Raw genomic sequence first — 22647 nt, 5'->3', positions numbered from 1 at the left:
GCTTAACAGCAGAGCCCCAGCTGCTGCCAAGGGGATCCGCGTGCTGGGCCCCCACTTCCCCTATCTCCTTCTCTTTCCCATCCCATCATAGGTGCTGACTTTTGGTTTTGCCAGTGGGTAGTTAAGGCACAGGCCTGGGGGCCAGGTGTTCTGGGTTTGTTTCTCTGCTCTGCCACAGACTCCCTGCGTAGCCTTGGGAAAGTCACTTCACCTCCGGGAACCCTAGATCCCACCTGCCAAATGGGGCTAATGCTGACTCTGCCTCCTAGGCTAAATCCATTCATGGCTGTGTCATGATGGGGGAAATGAACATACCAAAGTTGGTAGATCTGGGCTGAATTTCTTCACAGCCTGAGAATGAGAGCCAGCTCCACAGAGAGGGAAACAGGAGAGAGAGGGGCTCAGGTCAGCTCCACACAGAGCGGGGTCAGGGCTTCAGCCCTGCAGCTTCTGCCAGTAGGGCAGCTGGGGGCTTCAGCACCACATCTCCTGCCGGGGTCGGGGTTCCTCCTCCTCCCTCACTTCCCCCTCCCCCGCATAGCTCCTGGAGCTTCTCCTCCCCCTAAACCACCACTGTACCCACCAGCCCTAGGCTAGCTGGGTCACTTGGGTCACCTGATGGCTGTTGTAGCCAGAGTGGAGCCTGAAACCCTACAGGTGGACACCATGGCCACCAGCCCAAGAGGTGCAGGGTGGTTCCTGTTGAGCAGTGGCAGGGCTGGGGCGGAGGCTTTGGGGAAGAGGCGAGGTGGGGGCAGAGCAGGGGCAAGGGCAGTTTTCCTGGCCAGCTGAACTGGCCAGGGGATCAGGCTGGCCAGGGCCCCTTCTAACTCTGGGCCCGGCGCCATGGCACCATAGTAAACCCAGTACTGCTGCTAAGGTCATTGTCAAGGTTTAAACGGACTCTAGAATGGTTTAGGAACCTTAACTATGGTGCAGCTATCACTGCATGCAAACTCCATGTACTTGGCCTCTACCCTTCTTGGAAGAAATGGAATGTAACATGGCTGCCTGTTTGAGCTTCAGAGCCAAAAGAGCTCAGATCATCTGTAAAGTGTGGGACAGCTCCAAAGGAAGCAGTGCTGCCCACGTGACAAACCAATCGGCTGCATGGGTGGCCAGATACAAATTTCTCCTCTCTACTACTACTTATTACCATTCAGTCTTGAGTCAGAAGCAGGACCCCTGAAGTGTACAGACTGCTTCTTCAATCGGTACAAGTTCTTCAGCACTTATCGTCGAGTTCCTCTCTCCACACTGCCAACTCCCCTCCCACGAGCTCCAGCTTGATCACCAAAACTCCTCGCTCTCCACCTGGGCCAGAGGAAGCATTTATGGCTGCACCAAGGCCTCTTATTGCTAAAAATCAATCTGTCCCCTTTTTATTCAAAACACTCTCCAGTTATTTTCTAGAGACAAACAGGAACCATATCTCCTAAAACAAACACCCCCAAACTCTCAAAATCTGAACCAGAATCTTCACAATGGGCCAAATCAAAACCTGGCATCCAAAACACCCTGAACTTTAGAGTGTTTAAAACCCAGTTCTGAATCCAAATTTTGCCATGTGGGCCCATGTCAGTTTTCTGAGCTTTTTTTTCCCCAAGCTTTACCAAACGCATGAATGTGCAATTGCAACATATTGCCACTTCCTGCATATTACAACATCTTCCCCTGGATAAAGGGGGCTCCAGGGAAACAGAGTAATTGAGTTTCTAAAAACATTCACCATATAGCCTGGTAACACTTTACAATAAGTAACCATTAACTCCTTGCTAAATTACAAAGGAATTTACAAGGAACTGCTTGGCATGTTACCCCTTTAGAACCAAATCAGTTCCTCATGGTATGTGTTATTCTACTGAAGACCAAAAGAACTGAATAAACCAGTGGTTTCTTCATGGAAACCTTTTTTTAAACATGTACTAAAGGAAATAGTGACAGGACTAACAAGTAATTACTTGAGCATTTCACACTAGTAAAAACACCTAAGGTCTAAACAGTTGAGTAGGTAAATGAATGACATTTTGTCACAGCTGAGGGCTCTCTCAATTTTTCAGAATCTGCTAAAATTGCAGATAGTGCTGAGAGTGACAGGTCTGATGGCATAATCAATTCAAAGTACAGCCTTGATCCTCATGGTACAACACCTGTGTAGATAACCCCTGGGTCCACATAGTGGGGTTCTATGTGGGCTCAGGGCCCACCAGCATGGTGCATCTTTCAGGTTCAGAGTTTAAGGCAGCAACTCCACTAGGAACATATGAAAATTTACTTTAAGGAACTCAAGTTCTCAGGGCAGTTCACCTGTATCCCCACCACTTTATTACTAGCCCTGTACAGACAGTCATTTGTGGAGTTAGCCTCTCCTTGTAAGGGAGGATTTTGTATTTGTTTATTTAAAAGTGATCTTTTATTTGACGAGGACCAACAGTCACGGCTTTTTCTTTCTAGAATTACTTTTCTGGGACGATGCCAGGCAGGCAGGAATGTCACAGGAGCCCTTTTTTGTTAGAGTCTGTCTTTCATCCTTAAATAGGACTGTGCCAATGTCTGTCACATATTCTTGATCTGTCCAACTCGAACCCTTTGATTCCCACCATAGTGACGTATTTTTATTTAAATGGGACATGCTCATCCTGTGAAAATTCTCTCCTCACCCTGACTCTGTACCTGAAAAGTTGCCATGTAATCTTTCATGGTCACCCACTTATGGTCTAATTCCATATCCTATATATCCGGCTCCCAGGAAGTGTCAGTTTTCCCAGACTTCAGCAGCTTTGCATAGGCTTTTTCAATGTAGACACCTAACCCTTTTGAGAAGATAGCAGTCTTCTTTACTATTTTAAAATATAGCTTCTTTTGCTGATGAAAGTTACCAGATAGGTAGCCCTGGAAAATGATCTCTGTTGTTTATCTACAGGACAGATGCAGCTCATGTAGGTAACACAAAATTTCCCACGCTAGTAAACCAGAGTGCCTCGGCTCTAATCTAGAGGGACCATTTCTATGAGGGAGAAGTTATTTCATCATCTCAACTCACTGACTCCTTGGCCTGCTGAAATTGCTAAAATGGTGTTTAGCTAGAGTAAGTCAGGCTAGCTCCACTGAGCACAACAGAACTACACCGATTTGCACCTGGTGAAGACCTGGCCCAATGCCAGTGTGTTCAGAACTGGAGTGAGACCGTCATTTCATTGTGCACACAGGCCACCAATCGTTCACTATGCAAATAACAGCTTTCAGTCACTACCAACCTTACCAGGACCAGTGACTTGGAGATGAAAGACTAATCACTTATTAATAGAGATGGTCGGGAAATTGTCAACAAAATGTTTTTTGCCAGAAAATGCCAATATATTGAAACTGAAACTTTTTATGGGAACATATAGGTTTTGATGCACTTTAGTTGGGATAGGTTTTCAGGTAAAAGAGAGAGAGAGAGAGAGAGAGAGCGCGCACGAGTGTGCACCACCCATTCCAGAATAGCCAGTAGCCCAGTTGTTAGGGTACTAACCTTAGATGTCAAGAGATACAAGGCCTTGTTCCTGAATCTCCCACATCACCAGTGAAGGCCCTAACCACCCGGCTATAGAGTCATTCCCTCTGGCCCAATGAATATTTAATTGACACCAAGGGGAACAGCTCCAAGAGGAGAGATTAAGATCCACTGCAGAATAGCTAATAGCCCAGGGGTTACAGCACTGACCTGGGATGTAGGAGATGTAGGTTTACATTGCCGCTCTTCCTCTTTCACACCAGAGACTTGAATCTCATTCTCCCACATCCCAAGTGAGCGTCCTATCTAGGGTCACTCTCTCTTTTTCATTTACATTTTTGGACATCTCAGTTCTGTCTTGATGAACATGAACATTTTGAAATCTTGAAAACGTTCATGACAAGAACACCATTTCCCACCCCACTCTACTCATTAAACAATCTTCTCCAAGCCTCAGACTTTTAAAAATTGGTTTAGCCCTTCATTTAGGGGAGCAGATGGGAAAAAAATATATATATTTTTTTTAAAGCACAGCCAACCTCCATGTCTTCCTGCTAAGGAGCTATAACGACTGCTGCATGCCAGTCCTGTTGACATTTTGATAAACAAATGTTTTATTTCACTAAAACTAATAGAGTTGGCTCATGGTTTAGTTGAACATGTTCTTCAAGAAAGTCACTGTACAATTCAGCTTTCAAAAACCAAACATTGCCAAATGTTCCAATTGTGTACCGAAAAATTAAATGAGATGATTTCAGGTAGATAAGGATATAAATTAGTCCCAATAGCACAGCAAAGGATGAAAGTCAATTAAAACATAATATTTCCAGTTCTAATATTTTCTTCTTTTTCTACTTCTTCTCAGTTATGTCCAGATTGCACCGATACCTTTCAACATAATCTGTCATGGGTTTAAAAACGTTATTGCTCTTTACTATTTATAAAGCACCCAAAAGCATGCTCCCACTGATTTCAAAGGAATTTGCATCAGACCCATATAGGACAAATAAAAAGACAAAAGGTAAAATCCTGCACACGCTGCAATCAAGAGAGTTTTACCATTGATTTCAATGGGGCCAGGATTTCACCCACAGTTGCCACACCAAAGAGCTTACAACAATCTAAAGGCCGAATCCTGCAAACACCTACAGCCATAAGTGATTTTATCCACAAAAGTAGTCCCATTGGATTCAATGGGACATGTACTCACTTGCATAAGTGTTTGCAAGATCAAGTCCTAACTGCAAATGAGGGACCACAAACAAATGTAAAACAAGAGAAAGATAAGGTGAGGAAGAATAAAGGCTTGAGCAATAGGTGTGTGGGGTCACTCAGGTTTGGCATACATACCTCTAGATGGTTCCAGAAAGATATTTGGGCACAGTGCAGCTGCGCTGGTTCAACTGACTAACCATCCCAAGTACGATCTCGGTATGGACTCGGGCGACTAGGCTGGCTCACGTCACCATGGCTACATTTCTACTTTTAGCATGCTAGCATGGCTATGTCTACTTGAGCTGGAAATGACAACTTCTGGCACCAGTGTAGACATACCCCCCAGTCACTCATTGAAGATGTTCTGCTGTGTATAAATATTATATATACATTGGGGCAGAGAGAATGACTCTGTTGTTCAGTGGTTAGGGCACTTCCTGGGTTGTGGGAAACCCAGTCTCATTGCTCTAATGACTATTTATACATAAGGTGGAACATCTTCAAAAGGAGAGCAAGTGACTACACACCACCCAAGAACATCCCATAGCCCAGTGGTTAAGGCACTCTTACTAGAAGGGGAAGAATCTAGTTCACATTCTTTCTTCACATCAAGCAGAGTGGGGAATTGAACTGGGGCCTCCCACAACCCACAGGAGTGTCCTAACCGCTGGACTAATGTTTTTAAACATTCAAAAAAATATACTTCAATATACAGCATTAGGGGAGACATGAAAAACCTATTATTGTTTGAAAGAACTGAAAACGTAAAATTAATTCTAAAGTTAATAGTGGGTAGGATTTGTTGATTTACATGATTCTGCAACACGTTGGACTACATCCACTGAGGCTTACATTTTAATAGAATGCACTGTACAGCTTTATGTGATGCACAGAGTTCAGTGTTTCCAACTCACTTATATGGCCAATACTGTCTGTTCCAAGCAGTAAGCCTATATTTCACACAAATAACTGGTTATGCTCTCCTTACATCAGTGGGCACTGGGGAACTCATCTAGTCAAGTAATTTCTGAATTTGTATATAACCACAGCAGGCTGTTATACTGCCTGTTGTCAATGAAAGGGGGCATTAAAGCAGTTTAATTTGAATGAATACTACATACATCTCTGACAATAGAACATGGAAAAAATAAAGTGGGTTCAAAACCAGACTGATTTGGCCCATTTCATAAGAGTAGCCTTGCAGTGCGCAGAGCCAGGGGCGGCTCCAGGCACCAGCACGCCAAGCACATGCCTGGGGCGGCAAGCCACAGGGGGCGCTAAGCCACAGGGGGCGCTCTGCCAGTCACCGTGAGGGCGGCAGGCAGGCTGCCTTCGGCGGCATGCCTGCGGAGGGTCCACTGGTCCCGCGGCTTCGGCAGACCTCCCGCAGGCGTGCTGCCGAATCCGCGGGACCGAGGACCTCCCGCAGGCAAGCCGCCGAAGGCAGTCTGCCTGCCGTGTTTGGGGCGGCAAAATACCTAGAGCTGCCCCTGCACAGAGCCATGTCCTCTCTTCTACATACCTCCATACTTATATTGTGCCGCCATACCATCATTGTGTTATCTTAGCACTTTCATGTGTGTAGGTCAACTTATCCTCACAGTACCCTGGTATTAGCCACATTTGACAGAAGGGTAACTGAAGCATGGAGACTTTAAGGTATATCTGCACCGCAGCTGGGAGCAGGCCTGCCATAGCTCGTAGACAGACATGCACTAGCTCCACTGGAGCTAAGATTAGCAGTGTGGACATGGTGGAACAAGTAGCAGAATGGGCTAGCCACCCAAGCTCAGGCAGGCTTGTACTCAGGAGATTAGCCCATGCTTCTGCCCGGACCACACCATCCACACTGCTCTAGCTCAAGCAGAGCTAGCACATGCACCTACCCAGGCTGGGGGAGACATTCCCAGCTGTAGCGTAGACATATCCTATATGGCTTCTACAGTACAAGTGTGGGTAAGTCAATGGCAGACATGAGATTAGCACCCAGGTCTCCTGATTTCCAGTCCAATGCCTTTACCCCAAAGCCATTCTTCTGCAGGTCCCTCTTCCCCCATCACATCTCATCTGCAATTGCTGCCTGTCACCACCCGTGAAGCACTGTTAGTAAATGCAACTGCCTTGATATCACTGTAGCTGAAACTCTCGTAGAAGCCTTCATCTCCTCTTCCCTCGACCATTGGAACTGCCTTCTCTATGGTCTCCGCACACCCAAATTCTCAGACTTCAGCATGTGCAGAAAACTGTGGCCTGCCTCCTCACAAATAAAGAGTCTCTCAGTCATAATACCTTTATCCTCAGAAAGCTCCAATGCCTCCCCATTTCATCCAGGATCTAGCTCAACATTTCTTTCCTGTATTCACAGATCTTGTCTCTCTGCTTCCCTGCTCCCTCTGCTTATCTAGCATTGGCCTCCCTTGTTCTCTCCACAAAATCTTGCTACTGCTCGTTCAAGATTTCAAAAGACATTGACAGTTACAATATAATGCCCTTTTTATTGTCTGACAAAGTTGATGTGATGGGGTGCTTTCCCTCACCTCAATACATGCCTGTCACTACAGCTGGGTGAAAAGTTTCAGACAAATAGTTTATTTGCTTAAAAATGCAATTTTGGGTCAACCTGAAACTTCTAGTGACTATGACATGAATTCACTGGATTGTTTTGAACAAAAAAAAAAAATGTGTGTGACTTAAGTGCCATTCAGAAAACTAGAGGAGAACACACTCGTGGCTCCTCCCTTATACTCGAATGATTAGGGCACTTACCCAGGATATTGGAGACCTGGGTTCAAATCCTCACTTGGCCTGATTCAGAGTAGGGATTTGATTTTGGGTCTCCCAAAAGTGAGTGAGTGTCCTAATCAGTGGACTAGACAGTATTCTAGGCAGAGTTTCTCTCACTCTCTCCTGTTGAAGTTGTTCCACTTTCTATAAATAATTAAATAGTCATTGGGCCACAGGGTGTGAGAACAATCACATAGCCAGGAGGTTGGGGGATAACTTGGGTCCAACCCCTGCTCCTGTGTCTATCTTCCTAGTCATATGAAGTAATAACTGTTGGCAGGATTAGACCTTCGGTTGTAAACACCTACAGGCTTCTCATTCATCTGTAAAGCACTGTGCACCCTTATAGTGCTACAAAATTAATCAATATTTACAGAGCTGGGCAGAGCAGCTTGCTCAATGCATGAGCCATGAGTAGATAAATTCACTAAGGGGGAGATAGTCAAAAGGCACAAAGGAGAGTATTAGGCTGATTTTCATGGGAGTTGGGTACCTAAGCCCCCTTTGAAAAGCCTCCATCCCCCTCCTGCCAATCAATACACTTACAAGATAAAACAACAAAAGAAAAGTTAAACCCTGACCTGTTTGTTGCCTATCAGAAAGCCAGGAGAAGGACTCTTAAATAGCAACTAAAAAGAGAGCTGGATGAGGAACTGACCTCTCCTGCCTCAAACCAAATGAAACAAAGTATTGCTTAAAGGCATTCGCTCCCACCCCCCCATCAAAAAAAACCCACACAATAAGAATTTAAAGAAACACAGATTGCTGTGATGTGTCCTCAGTCATTTGCACTGGGAGCCAAAGACAACATGTTTAATCCCAACCTCTTCTTTCCTGTGTTTCAGCATTTCACCATATTGGGTGGAAATGCTAGTTATCTTTATAGCCTAACACCCTGGTATTGACTTTATACCACAAAGCCAGGGGGATCAGAGTATAGCTCTCAGAAAACTGGTAATAGATAACTGGCCATTCTATGTCCCTGGAGAGGAAATCTCTTTCTTCCCTTGGATGGATTGAGTGGGGTTGAGTACTGTTCATAGAATATCAGGGTTGGATGGGACCTCAGAATGTCATCCAGTCCAACCCCCTGCTCAAAGTAGGACCAATCCCCAGACAGATTTTTGTCTCAGATCCCTAAATGGCCCCCTCAAGAATTGAACTCACAACCCTGGGTTTAGCAGGCCAATGCTCAAACCACTGAGCTAGCCCTTCCTCCCTCTCCTTCTATAGCCACCAGAAATTATTGTTTAAGTTTCCCACCTCCCTGTGAGCCTTACACCACAGAACTAGGAAACCGTCTCATCTGTCTGTCCCCACCTCTGTTAAATTGTCTCTTATAGCAGCAGCAGCCCTTTATCTCTGCCCACTAAGTGAGTCGGGGGACAGGATAGCTGGGTTCCTAATTTCCTTGTAGGCCGCATTTGGCAGCCATTAAAAGCAAGGACCAATCAAGTCAGAGTATAGCTTGGAAGGCCTTAGCTTTGTGCCCCACAAAGCACTTCAGTTCATACAAATCAGATTAGCTTCTAGCCAGAAAGATTCCACTTAACTAGCAGGCCTTCTGCTGCTCTCATTAGCTCTCAATAGCTTCCAGACTTCTGTCAGCTGTTTCAGGGAGACTGGAGAAGAATAAGACACATCAAGACTACTATCTTGTTTCATGACTGACCTCCAGTAAGGAAGTTTCCATTTCCTCTTTTGTTTTTAATTACTGAATCTGTATTATATGGCGAATCATTACTAAATACGTAGCATACATTAACGATATGTCTGCTCCATGTACAGCGGTTTGATGCCTCTCATTATAGCTTATGTGGCAAATGCTGCACTGCCTATATAATTGTATCTTATACTGTTCCAATTATAGGTAACTGAAGTCCCAGGGCTCGATCTTGCAAACGCATCTTATAACTTGGAACGGTGTTTGTGAGCATGAGTGTTCCTGTTGGCTTCAAGCACTGCCCCTTAGAGCAAGTGTTTGTGGGAAGAGGCTCTTATTCTCCAATTACCTTAATTACATTGTGCATATATTATTTCTACCAAATTCTTTATTTCTTTCCTTCAGTTTGGCTGTGCTGTTCACTAAAAGGAGGATTTTTTCCTTTACTTTCTGAAGGGCTAAGGGGAAAAAAACTAAGACCATAGGAAGGGAGGGTTCCAGTTAATCCTTTCAATGACTGATCACAGCAGTATCTTGTGTTTGAAGAATAAGCCAAATTACTTTATAGAAACCTGAAAGTCACAGAGGTAAACAAGAAGCAAACTCAGTCACCCTTGGTGATAGTGTGTGACTTGATGTCTAACAGTGGAACGAACAAATCAGTCCCAAACCTCCCATTTTCGTTCTAGCATGCAATGAAATTAAGCCAATAGCATAGTGCACCAAAACTGCCAATTTTCCACTGGCTGCTTCACAGATACTGGGCCCACACATTTCTATTTTCTAGCAATTCCTGGCAAATAGCCTGTCAGACTAGCAGCCGTTTCACTCTGAAGCCATGATGCACAGAGAAACACGCGCGATCATCTCTTCCAGGAGCTGCCTCTCTCCAATTATTTCAGACTGACAGCTTTTAAAAGAACACCCGGGTGGTGAAAAGGGCTCAGAGGAAACGTTGGAAGTGATTCTGCGTGTGAGGCGGAGGTGGAAAAGGGGGGTAATAAAAGTTAATATTGCAGGATAAGCAATGCATTGCTTAAGTATAGTTTTGGCCCGAGCCTGCCAACAGGAAGACAAGCAAACAAAAGAAGACAGTATTCAGGATAGGAGGATTTTATGGCTCCCTCACATTTTGTTATAGCTCAAGTGAAGCAGTGGGTTTAAATATGGAATCAAAACCATACACGTTTCAGATGAACATTTTTGGGACCTTCTAATGATGCTCAAAGCACAAATGTTTGCCGTCTCCAGATAGGCACAGATTTTTTGAGATTGGTTACATGGGTTTCCAATGCAGCCTATCAGAATTGGGCACATGGTGGGTTAAACAATTCTCCAGACACGCACGGCAACATATAGTTTATCTAAGTTTGCCAGTTTTGTTATGAGCTTTGTCTTCAGCGTACTAGGTCTGAACAATCTCTAGGCTTGGAGCAAAACCCAAAGCAGCGAGAGAGACATCCATTAGCAATTGAGGAACTGGCAGACATCTACAGTGTTAACTCTACCCCACTTACTAATATCAGCAGCCAGCCTGTCACCAACAGCTCCTGACATTGGAAATCAAAGGCAGTGAAGTCTTGCCCACATCAAACTCCATCTTGGCCTTCAAACCCATGTGTTTTTTCAGTCCTTGGAGGGAGGGAAGATTAGTGTAGACCAGTGGTTCTCAAACGTATTTGATTGGGCCTCCCTTCTTTGTGCCTGTAGTCATTTACATACCGAGTACACTTATCGCCACCCAGCTTTGAAGGCAGAGCAGAGAGCAGCTGCAGCTGCTGGTTGGGCGCCCAGCTCTGAAGGCTGCACCACACCAGCAGCAGCTCAGAAGTAAGGGTGGCAAAGTGATATTTGTCAATATCACTTTTCACAGCAGATTCCGTGCCCCATTGGCACCATTACTTCTGCACTGCTGCTGCCACCCTGGGACTGACACTCAGAGCCCTGCTGCCTTCCAGTGAGGGATTGGGATGGGTGTGGGGGGAGGGGACAGAGTAGGTGAACCAAGCCTGGCCTGCCTTCCAGTGAGGGATTGGGCTGGGTCGGGGGGGTGGGGAGAAGGAGCTCAGGCTATCCCCTTTATCGCTGCCTCCCAGGCATGCACCACCCATCTGCACAAGCCCCAGCTCTTTAAAAAAATAAAATAATAATAAAAAAAATACCACGCAGCTCACGCCTCCCTTGACACATTCCCGCGTCTCTCTTGGGAGGCCCACCCATCATTTGAGAACTACTAGCATAGATATATAAGACCAAACTAGGAAACCCAAGCAGCTGTTTTCCTGAATGTTTCTCAAAGGGCTAATTGCAAAAGCTTGAACATACCCCATCTTCCCTAGTGACATACCTGTGCATTCTGGATTGGTTAATTGCTTTGGGTTCCGGAAAGGCTGTCTTTTGGAGACTTTGAAGAATGAAATTGGATATAAATTCACATACAAAACACACAAGGGAAGACTATTCTTTTTAATAACCAGAAAATTAAAGCACCCAGAACTTGGAGCACAAACAATGAGCAAATTTGTCTATTGTACAAAACTCTGAAACAAGTCCTCTCACTCTCAATGCCATTCCAGATCTATTTTGAACGATAACAATATTTTGAGAGGCACTGAAAAAATCATCAGGCACTGCTGGACCTTTTCAAAGTAGCAGCAATTGAAAGAGGCATCTTTATTCTAATCTGTTACACTGGTATCCTAAAAATCTAGGCTTTAAGCAATAATTCTCCCCTCCTATAAATGACAGTGTCAGACTGAAAATATTTCTTAAACATGGGTGCGATCATTACCTATTTATCAATAACGTCAAACATGCAAACAAGTAAGAGTGGCTGTACTCATGTCACATGCCTGGTGACATCCAGATAAGGGAGTTGATGGTTTTCTCATGATACTGTTCCACAAAGCTTATTATTCTATCAGTTAAGCATGGCCACACACAGTTACTCATGGAAACCAATTATCTTCTTGACCCCTTTTTTTTAATTCAAGATTGTTCGTCTGCCGAATGATGCCTGAGTCAGCAGTACTTATTTTAATGTACACCACCTCTACTTCGATATAACGCAACCCGATATAACACAAATTCGGATATAATGCGGTAAAGCAGTGCTCGGGCGGGGCGGGCTGCACACTCCAGTGGATCAAAGCAAGTTCAATATAATGCGGTTTCACCTATAACACAGTAAGATTTTTTGGCTCCCGAGGACAGTGTTATATCGAGATAGAGATGTATTAATGAAGGTTTATCATAGATATTTTTTGAGACAACAGGAAAACCTACTCTGTCTTAATGACAGAGAAATAACACCTTACCTTCATAACAGGGCAACAATTTTCGACCATTGGAATGGAGGTTGGGTGGGATGATATTGCAGAAACCATGGGGGAGGACGTACTCTGTCTCATAGTAGATGTTTTTCCAGCGATGGGCACAGGCCTAAATGGATCATATCACATGTGTTACTGAAACGTGAGGCAGCAGGACACCTCTTTGTATCAAAAATACCCACTCCAATCTTTCTCCCACCTAACTCTTCCACCTTTCTTTAGTTCTCTGAACCCTACCTTTGCTACAAAAAGGATACTTCAATTGCCATGTTCCTCCACTGCTAAGACTTGACGTTGCCAATGTTGGCATCACAAATTCCAAATTTTGAGGCTCCTCCTAGCCACCCATGTCATAGAGATGTGTGTTCCTTGGAGCAAGGGCAGCTCGGACAGCAAATCTCAAGACCTTTATCACTTTAGGTGCCAGGCAATGTGTCAAGTAGAACCTCATGGTGATGGGAGGGGACACCAGGGAGAACCTTTTCTAAGCAAAGGTAGACTGGGTAGATTCTAGTGGAAGAAAAGAAAAGGGTGGGGGAAGGGGAGCGGAATAAGATGGGAGTGAGGGGGGAAGGAGTTAGAGGGAATGCTAAGACTGGAAGGATCACTAAGAAGGATGACAGGCACAAAATTAACATTTCATTTTCCCCCCTCTATCTTCCCATCCTCCTCCCCTTCCTGATGAAAAAAACAATCACCCCTCCACAATGAGAGCCAAGACACAACCCAGGACGCTGCACTCCTCGCAGTCTCAGCATAAGAGCATGCAAACACCTGGCTTACACATCCTCAGCTCCCCTTCACTCCCAGAATTACCATTGCCTCGCCATCAGACAGACCACCAATCTCCTCACCCCCAAACAGCTCATTCGAATCAAAGGAAATGAAATGGGAAACAGCAAGAGCTTTGAATTTGAACTTGTATCTCCAGCTGGTGTAAGTGAGCATAGCTCCACTGCAGGCAGCGCAGACACATCCCTTTATACTGATCACAAACGTGGCCTGCTCATTCTCATGGAGTCTCTTTTGTGTCTGTTAGAACCAACGGATGCCCCTCGCTGCACTGTCAGCCTCACATCCCAGTCACAACCCTTCCAGTCAAGGAGGACAAAACAGCACTTCCTTTGGGAGGCCAGCACTTGCCTGGAGAGCATAATGTTGAAGGATGCAAGATGCTCTATCCTGATCCCCATCTTACCACCTCAGTGCTGAGTACATTGCCTCTGGGAACCTCTGAACGCTCCTAGGAACACATTATAAACCAAGCACAGGTGCATCATCCTGTCCAACTACCAGGGAATGGATAGAGCAAAACTCAATCTGGACCAGAGTCAAGACTGTTTCTTACCCGAAGAAAAGCACTAAAAATCACCACTGCTTTCTTTTTGTTTTAATGGACTGGACCACCACCACCACCAGTGAGCTCTCCTGAATCATCAGCTTTAAGTGATACTTACTGCTGTTCTAATCTTCAGTACTCAACCAAATGCATGTAGTTACTGGATAAGATAGTTAACACAGAGGCATAATGAAGCACTCAAGGAGCTTTGGAAAGCTCTGTACTATATTTTATGTTACAGAGAGACATGCATTATATGAAGGCTGTTTATAATGGCACTCTGACAGCCAGATGTATGTTAGTAGGCTCATAAGGAAGAGCTTATTGAACTTAATTACTTGCACTTTTAAGCAAACTTGGTTGTGATTTTAATCTCTGGGCACTCTTTAGTCAGAGTTTTTTAAAAATGCATAATATTTACTTTCAGAGCGATCAGGAAATTGTTTCTCTTCTGAAACATTTGCACTAGGAGTGCAAAAACGCACCCATATACATTTGCATAGAGAGTGCCATACAGACACAGCTCAAGGCTGACATTCAAGTGGAACTATGAAACCAGAGAACAGAATGTCCTGGAAAAGAATGGATTTGAAAAACAAAAAAGTTATTCCGGATATAAATTGTGGAGGAAAAAAAATGAATGTGTTTTTTAAGCTATAGAAAGATAAATAAAGGGTTGTGATATTATAAATCCCATTATTTTTTTACCTCCCGAAAGCTGCTCTCTCTTATATTAACCCACTAATCTCTTCCAAAGCAGCACAAATGATTGAAAATTGGGGAAAGCAGCAGCAGGTCTTGCTCAGGAATGAGCCAAGGTGAAATGCTGAGGGCAGGAAAGAGGGAGGGATAAAGAAAGTGAGCTGGCTACAAGCTCTCCACTTCACTGGCCCATGGATGGGAAAGGAATTCTAAGCCAGAGAGTCTGAGCATCTCAGGAGCGGAGTCCTGTGAGTTGAGATGGGTCAGTTGAAGATTACAGTGAAAAATCCACCCTGGAAAATCACCATGACAATTTTCATATCAATGAGTGTTTTTAGCTCTGAGCTAGAGGCTGAGGGAGGGTGAGGGAATAGCAATAGAATGAACGTTGTTGTGGAATTCAAGAGTTGCGGTCACACATTTTGGTTTCATTGCACTATGAAATTTGTGGGGACCTGCATAATACAAAGGAAAAGTGGTGCAGCAATGAACCACAATAGAAATGCAAAACAAGTAGAGCATGTGAATGCAACCTTGCCTTGTTGTTGTTTATTAAATGCCAGCTTGGTGCAGTAGAAAATACAGCAGGAAATACAAGTCTTGCCTGAATGAGTTTACAAACTAAAAGCAGCAAAGAATCCTGTGGCACCTTATAGACTAACAGACGTTTTGCAGCATGAGCGTTCGTGGGTGAATGCCCACTTCATCGGATGCATTCACCCTCGAAAGCTCATGCTGCAAAATGTCTGTTAGTCTATAAGGTGCCACAGGATTCTTTGCTGCTTTTACAGAACCAGACTAACACGGCTACCTCTCTGATACTTTACAAACTAAGACACTGATCCTGCAAACAGTCCTGCATGAAGTCAATAGGGCTCTGTGGAGTTCACTGCAGGACTGGAGCCCAACAAGCGACTTTTTAAGTGCACAAATAACTGACTGAAATCCCTCCCGCTCTCTACCATATGGGCGCATATATTTTATTTTCAATACTGCAGGATTCAAAGTCATCAAGTGAGTTGGCTACTTAAAATGAAAAAATGGCAATACTTTGGAGAAAACATATACACATGATAAATGGGGCAGGTATTTGGGAAGAGTGAGATTAAGGGACATGGCTTATCTCCAAGTTTTAATGCATTGTCCCTGGTTCCTTTCCCAGTGAGAGAAAGAGAATGCATTTTACAGTTTAAGTACGGAAAGAACTGGCAACCCAAGCTGTATTGTTGTAACTCTCAGATTATTGAGAACGTTGACTCATGATGAGATCCAAGGTCAGGAGGCTCTATGCCGGGCCACTCTGCACTTTAGTCTAGCTACAGTCTATAGATTATTTTTGTTTAGCGTGACCATATGTCCCTTTTTTGGCCAGGATAGTCCCTTTTTTAAGCCCTGTCTTAACTTTTCTGGCAAAAGTGGGCATTTGTCCCGTTTGCTCTTGCCAACTTGATCAGTTGGCAAAAGCAAATGGGACAAATACCCACTTTTGTCAAAAAAACGCGAGTTGTGGAGTAATGTGTGTGTGGAGGGGGAAAGCGGCTCGAGCAAGCAGCAATGCCAGTCTCAGCCTTTGGAAAATACGGTCACCCTATCTAGTATGTGTATCGCTGCTCACAGGAGCCCTGCCTGCCCCCTGTGTGGGGAGAGGAGCTAGTGTGAGCAGCTCAGGCCAGCCCCAGGGTGGAGAGGGGCTTGGGCCAGCCCCTTACAGTGTCCCATTTAGGAAATATGGTCGTCAGATCTTTGTTATAAAAGGCTTTTCTATTTAGTTTTCATGTCCTAAACAGAGAGTTACCTTTGGTCCAATACGAGAATGGCTCTTTGAGGGGCTGTTACTGTACACACTGAAGTCAATGCCACAGTTTCCGTTGACTTCAATGTGCGGTACAAAATCCTGCCTATGGGGATTTAGGTCCCAATTTAGCAAGACACTGATGTACTTCCTGCAAAGGACTGCAGCATCCTCCATGCCTATTGGCTTGCACAGGTGTAGACCATCCTCAGCACCATGCAGTGGCATGATACAGAATATTGGTATTAACTTTCCTGTCTTAAAAGTTGATTTGATATGTATTTATTTTTAAATATATCTACTTTTGAGGACTCCTTACCTATCTGCTATTACAAATAGTCTTACTTGGCTCAACTGCCCTTGATTACATCAGAATAATCTGTTACAATTTATTCTATCAATTTCAGGTTTTTCTGTTCACAAGCTGCCTACAAATTGATTGTGATTTGCTTAAAGTAACTGGCTGAATAGTGCAAAAAAAATTCTGTAAATATTTGTTGACAATGTGTTCCATATACTCAGTATTCCAAATTTGATTGGAAACATAGGTCACATGGTAGGTTACTGTTTTCTGATTGGATTAGTTTAGAAAAAGGTTTCTGTTGGAGATTCTCAAGTACAATCTTGAAATTCATTTTTCACAAATATTCTGCAATATTTTCTCAAATCTTCTGTTTCGGTGAAAATATCATGTCAGTGAGTTTGCTAGACTACTCACCAAGAGCAAATACAGTAATCAAAGTCATTTTAAAATGTCAATAAATATTTACAGATTTTTTTTTTGCAGTATTTGCCCAGCTTTCTCTGTAATTTATGTGAAGGTTCACATGATTTGAAACATTGTCCTGTGAAGATAAATTCCACATCCTTAGGATCAAATTTTGACCTTTAACAAACATGCACATCAACTCCCATGGTCTTCGATACTTGCCTGTTAACTGTACCCCAAAGATGAACAAACAAGCGACCTTGACTCCGATCTCTGCTACCTCATTAATGGAAGATTCATGCACACATCCAAGAGCAGAATTTAGCTGGATATCTAAATCTGACATTTTTTACAAGTTTTGACACCACACACACACACACACACACACACACAATATTCATTGACTTATGCCCCGCTCCCCACATACACAATCTGTAAAACAAATGAACTAGCAGACGCATTCAGAGAAAAACAAAGTTCCATTCATTCTGTTCAAAAGGCCTAAACACTCAGAAATTTAAGAGGAAGCCCCTTAGGTGACAAGTCAGGTGCTACTGCTTTGAAGTCTTCTTTCTCTCAATACATTTCTGGCTGGGGCTCATTTTTCTATCCGCTTCAAGGAAGGGACTACAGAGTTCACTGCTCATAAACCTGAACTCTGTCAGTCACTAGTGAAGACATTAATCCCAACATGTTCAGCATTAGTGTCAGCACAGCAGTGATCACTGAGATCAAGGGAAAGGGTGGACTTACCAGCACACTTCCGTCAGCCTTGGGCTGCCTAGCCAGGCTTACGCCCATCCATTCATCATCTCTATCCTCCTTACACGTCTTTCCACAGAGCGTGCCCCGAGTATTGCCTTAAAAGAGGGAGGGACAGGTGAGGAGGATGCATTTAGTTTTTTAAATATCTATAATGTGCCCTTGTAAGAGATACGCTAGCTGATCAAACTATTATTTCTCATACATATTATGATAGTGCCCAGGATGAGAGCCCCCTTGTGCTGGGTGCTGGACAAACACACTGTAAAAGACAGTCCCTGTTCCAAAGAGTTTACAATCTAAGGGCTCAAGCCAGTGAACCTTTCAGCATGTGAATTAACTTCAGACACATAATCAGTCCCACTGAAGTCCATGGGGAAAGTACTGTGGTGTTGGCAGAGTAACATTTTCACAAGTGCGTAATTCACTTTAGAAAATGGGACTTAGGCATTTTTTTAAAAAAGTTGGCTCAACTCTTTCTTTCTATGATCTGTCATTACGTCCATTAACTCATCTTACTGTAGTGACGAGGAGTGGGGCGGGGGGACGAGTGTTTCTTTTAGCAAAACTAAGTATATAGACAGATATTTGCAAACACTTACATGTAGAAGTAAGTAGAATTTTATTGATAAAAACAAAACATAACTGGCCAAAACCCCTCTTTCACTAAGGCTTTATCTACACTTGCGTCAGCGTGTAGGGTGTGTGTAGCTATACTCTGCAGTATAAAGCAGGTTGCATCCACACTGCAGTGGGCTGCTACACTCAACAGTGAAAGGCTCTGACACAGAGGAGGCAGTGGGGAAAGGCTCCAGCAGCAGGGAGGCAGTGGGATATTATAGTACTAAAAATAGCAGTGTAGACGTGGGAGGCACTGCTTGGGCATGTAGAGAGCAGTGTAGGGTACATACTCTAGGGTTCTGATCTACCTCATGTCTACACTGCTAGAGTGGCATGCAGTGTATGTACTCTGCGCACCGCCATCAGCAGAGACATAGCCTAAATATTAACTTATGATGGAGCGCTCTCTGGTTCTGATGTCAGGAAAAAGTTCATATAGTGATACTAAAATAAAACATGTTAACAAAAACACAGCAATATGACTATGAACTCTTTTTCACCAACAGAGGTCAAACATGTTTGATTCTTCATAAGGACCTATTCACAAGGATTAGATCACAGGATCAGGGTGTTAGCCTGGGAGCCCTAGAAGGGAAGGGGACCATGTCTCGACATGTGTTTGACTAGCATCTTGTACAATGAGACCTTAGTCCTGATCATATGTAACAACATACTAATCTCACTGATGTGTTTGTTTTCTTTTGCATAAGAAGCAAGTAGGATAAATCAAAGTTATTATTCCATTACCAAACACACAGAGATTACTCTGTTTATAACAGTATATAAATCACCCTTCAAATGGAAGGGGAAGGGGGGAAAAAAATCACACAAAATCAATTCAGAACTGCTCAACATGAGCAGCAATTCTAACCATCCCTCTCCAGAAACTAAAGAAACCAAAGCAGGTAAGGAAAAGACAACAGCCTGGTTTACATTCATTTGGCAAAAGCTTGGCCAAAAAGATTAGCCTGACGCGGTGGCTCAGCGAGAGCACAGACTGCAATCAGAGCCCTCCATCAAGAACATATTGCTTCCAGTCCTCAGGTAGGACATAATCGTGAACTATTTAGAGTAAATGGGAGCTTTGCCACTGGACTTCAATGGGATCAAGTTCCTAGTGCTATACCTGTGTGCCCTAAAGCCCTGATCTAAAGCCAACTGAAGTTGATGGGAGTCTTTCCAATGATTTCAAGGGACATTGGATCAGGCCCTAAGATATTTGCTAGAACTTTCAGCCACAGGTAAGTAAAAAAAAAGTGTTAGATTTACCCACCTCGACCCATATCCAGCTCTGTGCACCTCCTCTCAGGATTGGTGTGGACTCGACATTTAAAGACAGCTCCTGGGGACTTAACAGAGGCGCTGTATTTAGAATCTGCCTTTGGGGCACCAACCAGGACCCTGGAAACCAAAAGCAAAGTAGCAAGTAGTTAATTTCAGGAGGAAAAAGAAAAAGACACACACACATGGCCAGTGCATCTTTGGCAAGAGGACTTCTTCTATGGCCTGGTAAAATAACACCAATGATGCACAAAATGAAAACAGACACAGTAAAGGCATTTTCTTTCAAGGAATCCAGGAATTCTTTGAACAAGCTAAATTTCCATTTGAAGCATAACACATTTAAAGCAATTCTTCACCCCCAAATAAGCAATTTAGGAAAGTTTTAGGACAGAGAAGAGGAGTTGCATCCAGTTTCTTTAGGTTCTAACCACAATCCTGTCAACTCCAAATCCACAATAGCCCAAAATGGATGGCCATAAAGGGAAGAAAGCTATGTTCTGTCCATCAAAACAAAGATCAAGAAGGTTGATCAGAACCTGAAGGCATCCGAATCCCTGAAGCTCAAGGCATCTTATCATATGAATGTTCCTTCAGAAATCCAGAATTATTGCATGATGTGTTGCCACACCAACAGTTTAGAGACAAGGCTGTAAAGACTGGATTTATATCATTGATACTGTGTGAGAGAAACGAACATGTTGGGGAAGTACCAAATCAACAGCTGTGATTGTAGGTATGAACTCCTTCCTGAAAGAAAGTGATCAAACCATATTAATGCAACGCTCCAATTTAACGATCCAAATGATTCACAAGGACCACAGTTTAGCTGAAAATTGTAAAGTTATCAATAGGTGACATGAAAAAAATGGGCCACCTGCCATCAAGAGTGGGAAGAGTGCAGGGAGGGGATGTTTTGGCAGGAATCATGTGACTATGAGAGTGTTTGTAACATGAGCCCACTCCATCATTTCCTCATCCAAGCAACCATCCTTCCCACTTCTTCCTTCCCATCTTGTAAATTTGAACACACGTGCCAGGGAGGAGGGCTGATCTACACTACATTCCTATATTGGTATAACTACATTGTTCAGAGATGAGAAAAACCCGCACCCCTGAGTAATGTAGTTATACCAACCTAATCCCCCATGTAGACAGCGCTATGTTGGTGAGAGAGCTTCTCCTCCCAACATAGCTAACGCCTCTCAGGGAGGTGGATTGACAAGAGCGTTTTCTCCCATTAGCTTAGAGGGTCTTCACTGAAGCGTTGCAGCTGCGCCAATGCAGCGTTTTAAGTGTAGACCTATTCCAAGTTGAGCAGAATGTGAGAGACCACCTCTCTGGTGGTTGCAGGGAGGGACCACCAAAGCGCTAACACCTGTCCTCACAAGGTATGGCAATTTGCTATCAGTTTGAATCCACTGACCCTTGGGAAGGCCAGTCCGCAGTGGGATACAAAATCCAGACAAAATCACTGGCTTTTGTATGCAACAATGTCCCTCATCAGGTATCAAGTATCAGAGGGGTAGCCGTGTTAGTCTGGATCTGTAAAAGCAGCAAAAGAGTCCTGTGGCACCTTATAGACTAACAGACGTTTTGGAGCATGAGCTTCCGTGGGTGAATACTCACTGGTCAGGTGGTCTGTGGGGACTGAACCCAAGACCACTGATTCTAAAAGCAGGGGCTTCTATTGCTTGAGCTAACAAATCAGGGCCATTATCTTTGGGCTAGTCTACACTTACCAGCCGGGTCGACGCGGTGAGTTCGACTTCTCGGAGTTCGAACTATCGTGTCTAATCTGGACGCGATAGTTCGAACTCCGGAAGCGCCGGGGTCGACTCCGGTACTCCACCACTGCAAAAGGCGGTGGCGGAGTCGACCTTGGAGCCGCGGACTTCGATTCCGCGGCGTCTGGATGGGTGAGTAGTTCGAACTAGGGTACTTCGAATTCAGCTACGCTATTCACGTAGCTGAACTTGCGTACCCTAGTTCGACCCCCGCTCTTAGTGTAGACCTGCCCTTAGAGACAGTAGGAGTCTATTCATCGTCCAGCCATTAGAGAAGGCTAAAAAGCTACACTGTGTTAAGTGTGGGTCACATCATGTAAAAATGGACAGAGATCTCAATACAGGCCTAGAAAACAGGGATATTGCTGGTTTTCAGTGACTTTTGTTCATCCTACTTACCAGTCTCTACATCCCATCGCCACCTACTCCCCACCAGACTCAGTGTAAGAACATGGAGGAAAAACCATTGAAATCTCAATTCCACCTATCTGGGAAGGAGAAGGAGAGAGTGTTACACCCCTACCTCAATAGAACGCTGTCCTCGGGAGCCAAAAATCTTACCTCATTACAGGTGAAACCACATTATATCAAACTTGATTTGATCAGCCGGAGTGCGCAGCCCCGCCCCGAGCGCTGCTTTACCACGTTATATCCGAATTCACGTTATATCGGATCGCGTTATATTGGGGTGGAGGTGTATCATGTTATCAGAGGGAGCTATAATCAGGAATCTATGCTGTATTAAGACATGACTTGGGCAGTAAGTTTTCCTCATAGCTTTAACATGTGCTCCATTGGCTGATAGGACAAAAACGTGTCCTGACATTTAAGAGAATTTAGGGGGAGAGAAATCCATATTAAAGGATCGTTTTCTCCCCAATATCATGGGCTAAGCTGTAGTATCACAGGAGTTTGGCAGGGGGCTGCACTCTATAATGCAAGTCATGTTTTCACAAGTGAGAAAAATTAATGCCTGAAATACCTAAATTGCTGAAAGCTACAAAGCCTACACACGTTGGGGAGCAAGCACAGGGGAGCCTGAAATAATAGCTCCAAATGGAAATCTCTACAGGCAGGCAGGCATCAGAATGCCAATCATCTCATTTACACAGGCGATGAATGAATGTCATTCACTTATTGACATTCAGGAGGTCTAACAAA

General features: G+C 44.0%; 1 protein-coding gene across 3 annotated transcripts in view; it reads right to left on the bottom strand.

Annotated features, from left to right (window-relative positions):
- Nucleotides 1-22647, bottom strand: part of ITGA9 (integrin subunit alpha 9) — a 298314-nt gene that overhangs the window by 258432 nt on the left and 17235 nt on the right. For all 3 annotated transcript variants that reach the window (XM_039526656.1, XM_039526655.1, XM_039526654.1), the window contains exons 2-4: nucleotides 19692-19819; nucleotides 17789-17895; nucleotides 12479-12602 (exon numbers count right to left, since the gene is read on the bottom strand). In XM_039526656.1, the coding sequence (XP_039382590.1) occupies nucleotides 12479-12602; nucleotides 17789-17895; nucleotides 19692-19819 (359 nt within the window). The remainder of the gene's footprint in view (nucleotides 1-12478; nucleotides 12603-17788; nucleotides 17896-19691; nucleotides 19820-22647) is intronic.

The sequence above is a fragment of the Mauremys reevesii genome, linkage group 2, assembly GCF_016161935.1.
Source record: "Mauremys reevesii isolate NIE-2019 linkage group 2, ASM1616193v1, whole genome shotgun sequence".
In the NCBI taxonomy this organism is placed as follows: domain Eukaryota; kingdom Metazoa; phylum Chordata; order Testudines; family Geoemydidae; genus Mauremys; species Mauremys reevesii.
The sequence above is the reverse complement of the archived record's forward strand: the minus strand, read 5'-3'. Positions and strand labels throughout refer to the sequence as shown.